Source organism: Triticum dicoccoides, chromosome 7A (assembly GCF_002162155.2).
Source record: "Triticum dicoccoides isolate Atlit2015 ecotype Zavitan chromosome 7A, WEW_v2.0, whole genome shotgun sequence".
Taxonomy (NCBI): Eukaryota; Viridiplantae; Streptophyta; class Magnoliopsida; order Poales; family Poaceae; genus Triticum; species Triticum dicoccoides.
In genome coordinates this window covers 49,921,979-49,925,246 of record NC_041392.1, presented here as the reverse complement: position 1 = coordinate 49,925,246, position 3,268 = coordinate 49,921,979, and the positions used below count along the sequence as shown (strand labels likewise).

General features: G+C 49.6%; 1 protein-coding gene across 1 annotated transcript; it reads right to left on the bottom strand.

Annotated features, from left to right (window-relative positions):
- Positions 1-374: 374 nt before the first annotated feature.
- Positions 375-2,379, bottom strand: LOC119331956 (4-hydroxyphenylacetaldehyde oxime monooxygenase-like). The gene is made up of 3 exons (XM_037605131.1): positions 1,850-2,379; positions 1,235-1,681; positions 375-1,139 (listed from the first exon to the last, which is right to left on the bottom strand). Exons 1-3 carry the CDS (start codon positions 2,333-2,335, stop codon positions 516-518), a joined length of 1,557 nt encoding a protein of 518 aa, XP_037461028.1. The 5' UTR covers positions 2,336-2,379; the 3' UTR covers positions 375-515.
- Positions 2,380-3,268: the final 889 nt, after the last annotated feature.

The window sequence follows — 3,268 nt, the reverse complement described above, 5'->3', positions numbered from 1 at the left end:
GACGTGCCCAAATAGCAAAAAATGCAATCTCATTTCTTGGCTACTCTGAGCCAATGAAATGCCTCGCCAGTAAGAACGCTGAAATATTAAGATCTAATATGGACAAGTGTAACGGCTCTGGGTTTTCTTTATTAGGTCTATGAATAAATATGTGTGTGTCCTGGGAAATGTGTATACGCCACATAGGCAATATTGTATGATAAGGCTGCCGTGTACTCAAAGCAATAAATATGCGTGTGTCCTGAAAAAGTAGCAGGGATAATTCGATTTGGTTTCAGAACATTCAGAGTAATTCAAGCGACAAAACAATATATCTAGGTGTCATTGTAGATTTGGCGGCAGTAAATATATGCGAGTAAATTCAGTTTTTATAAGATAACGAAAAAGGCCCACTTTACTCCCACTTTTACACGAAATAAGAAAATTGGCCAACTTGTGCATACGGCATTTTAGTGAGACACTAGTCCAGGATGTTTCCATCTTTATTAGGTCGCATATGGCATGGTGGTGGCACTCTATTCAAGGTCGTGGTGGTATGCGGCGGGAACGAGTACGAGTGGCTCCTTTCGGTGCAAGATGAGCCTTCCTTCTTCCTCCATGTTCACATCATCTGTTGTCGTCCCCTCTGGGAGCGCCCACTCAAAACTGAAGAGCAGATTGGCAAGCGTAAACTCGATGGTGGCCATGGCCATGGAGATGCCTGGGCATATCCGCCGTCCCGCGCCAAACGGCATTAGCTCTGGATGCTCGCCTTTGATGTCTATATCATTTACTTCAAACCTATCAGGGTTGAACTCATCTGGGTCGTTAGACCAGCTTATCAGGTCTCTGCCGATCGCCCATGCATTCACATAGATCCGTGTCTTGGCCGGCACGTCATACCCACTGATCTTGATGTCTCGCATGGTCTCCCTTGGCAGTAGAAGCGGTGCTGCCGGGTGCAACCGCAAGGTCTCCTTCACCACCATCCTGAGGTAGCTGAGTTTGGGCATGTCTTCTGGTTTCACTCTCTTGTTGCCTCCCACCAAGGCCCTAATATGGTCCTGCACCTTCTTGAGCACGCGCGGCTTCCGGACCAGCTCCGACATCGCCCACATAATCGTTGCTGCACTAGTGTCAATGCCAGCAACGAACGTCGACTGCACATAATCAATGATTAATGTTATTACCAGCTTTGATTTCTTTTCTTAAGAATCTATGCATGGGCTGTAAGTGTTGAATTATTATGACTTACAAAGATTACGGCCTTGACGTGGTCCTTGGTGAAGCTAAATGTGTCACGTGGTTTCTTCCAGAGGTCGATGAGGACGTCAATGAGGTCACCGCCATTCTGAGGCAGCACACGCTTAGGGTCCAGGTGATGCTGGATGACCATCTCAAAGAAGGCGTCTAACTGTGTGAATATTCGCTCGCGGCGGGCTACGAATCCGGTAAGGCGGTCAACAAGGCGGCCAACGACTCCGGGGAGCAAGTCCTCCGCGGAGGAGCCGGAGCTGGATAGCATCTCCATAACATCGTCGAGTGCGGCCTGAAAACTGTTATTCTGGGAGAACTTATCACTGCCATAGATGTTGCCGAACGCTACCGTGCCGATGATACCGTCGGAGAGGCTCAAGATGTGCTCGTCCAGCGCCACTGGCTTTGCTTCTGCATGGCTCAGCGTGCTCATCAGTTTCTCCACCTAATCATGAATACAATATACAACATTTAAGTAACTAGCTAGACAGACTGTGCTCGTTTGACTGCCGATATCAGATGTAAACTCTACGTGGTTGTATCATCTTGATCGAGTCAATGAAGGGAAAAAGGTATACATTTTCGGTGCACCATGACTAGGCATACGGCATACCTGCTCATGGCGTGCGTACCAAGCCGCCTTGACACGGCGCGTGCTGAGAAGCTCGACCGTGAGAAGCTTGCGCACCTCCCGCCAGTACGTGCCGTAGGGTGCAAACGCCACGTTCTTGAGATCGTAGGTCAGCCGCTTCGTCCCCGCAGTCACGGGCCGCGTGCAGCAGTCGAGGTCATGAGCCTTGAGCGCCTCCCATGCCGCCTCCGCCGACGACAGCACCACCGTCGGCGCCTTGCCGAGCTGCAGCTGCATCACCGGCCCGTGGACCCGCGCCAGGTCTCGCAGGGTCCGGTGCGGCATGGGGCCAAGCTGGTGCAGGTTGCCCAGGAGGGGCACCCTCGCAGGGCCTGGTGGCAGCTTGAGCCGTTTCCTGGACGAGCTCCTTCTCCACAGCAGGAGGGAAAGGATGGAGAGAAGTGCCAAGAGAACGGGCTGCCATTGTTGGGGTAGGGAGAGGAGTAGCGAGGTGAGTGGGGTCGCCATTTTCTGTTTGGTGAGAACTGACTACTTCAGCTAGCTGGTGTACGTGCGAACTTTACTCCCTCCGTTCGTTTTTTATAGGACGTTTTAGACAACTAGTTTTGAATTTTTTGGGCACTGTCTGAATAGTCTAAAATGTTTTATAAAAATGAACAGAGGAAGTACCAAATATGCTGTGCAAAGGGACAAAACGAAGAAGAGACTTTGCATTGCCACATGTGGTCAGCTATCCCAAGTTTAGTTGATGAGTATTTGAAGGAGAAGATGAGACGACTTTGCATCACAACGACTTGAAACAGTCAATTCTTCTCCGGCTGCTAAGCTAAGTACTACTCTATGGTTGGTACTACCCTATGGCTGCGAAGTCAGCCCTTCCTGAACTTGATGGTTGTTACAACTGCTTGGTGCTCCTTTGGAAAGAAAAATATATGTACTAATGGATATGTCTGATTTGTCTCCTCTGCGCATGATACTTACTTTAGATCCATTTTGCTGTTTGAAAGTATCTGTGTACACTTTGTGGAAACGAACTTTGGGCGGTTTCTCTAATAGAAATCCACGAGCGCCCCTCACAAACCCACTAGCTCAACATAACTCGTGTGAATTAGCAAATGAGCTAACTACTTCTGCTAGCTCATGTATGTGTTGTGTAAGTTATATACCAAGTATGTTGGATGGAGTCGACCGGCCACCTTCATTCGTGCCTCACTCTTTTCCCAACATCTCACCCCCTTCCCCTCAGTCGCTAGGGCAAACTCTCTCTTCCAGGCTTCATCGATGAGCCTGTGAATTCGCATCCACTATGCATGCCGCTCCGGCGGCCGGTGGCCAGAAGGGGTATCCGGGTGCCTCCTCTCTGGCTAGTAGTTTAGGTTAGAATTTTTTAGTTCTCGCAGGTGCGGCACTTGGGCCGATGGCGGTGTTTCTTCTTGAGTT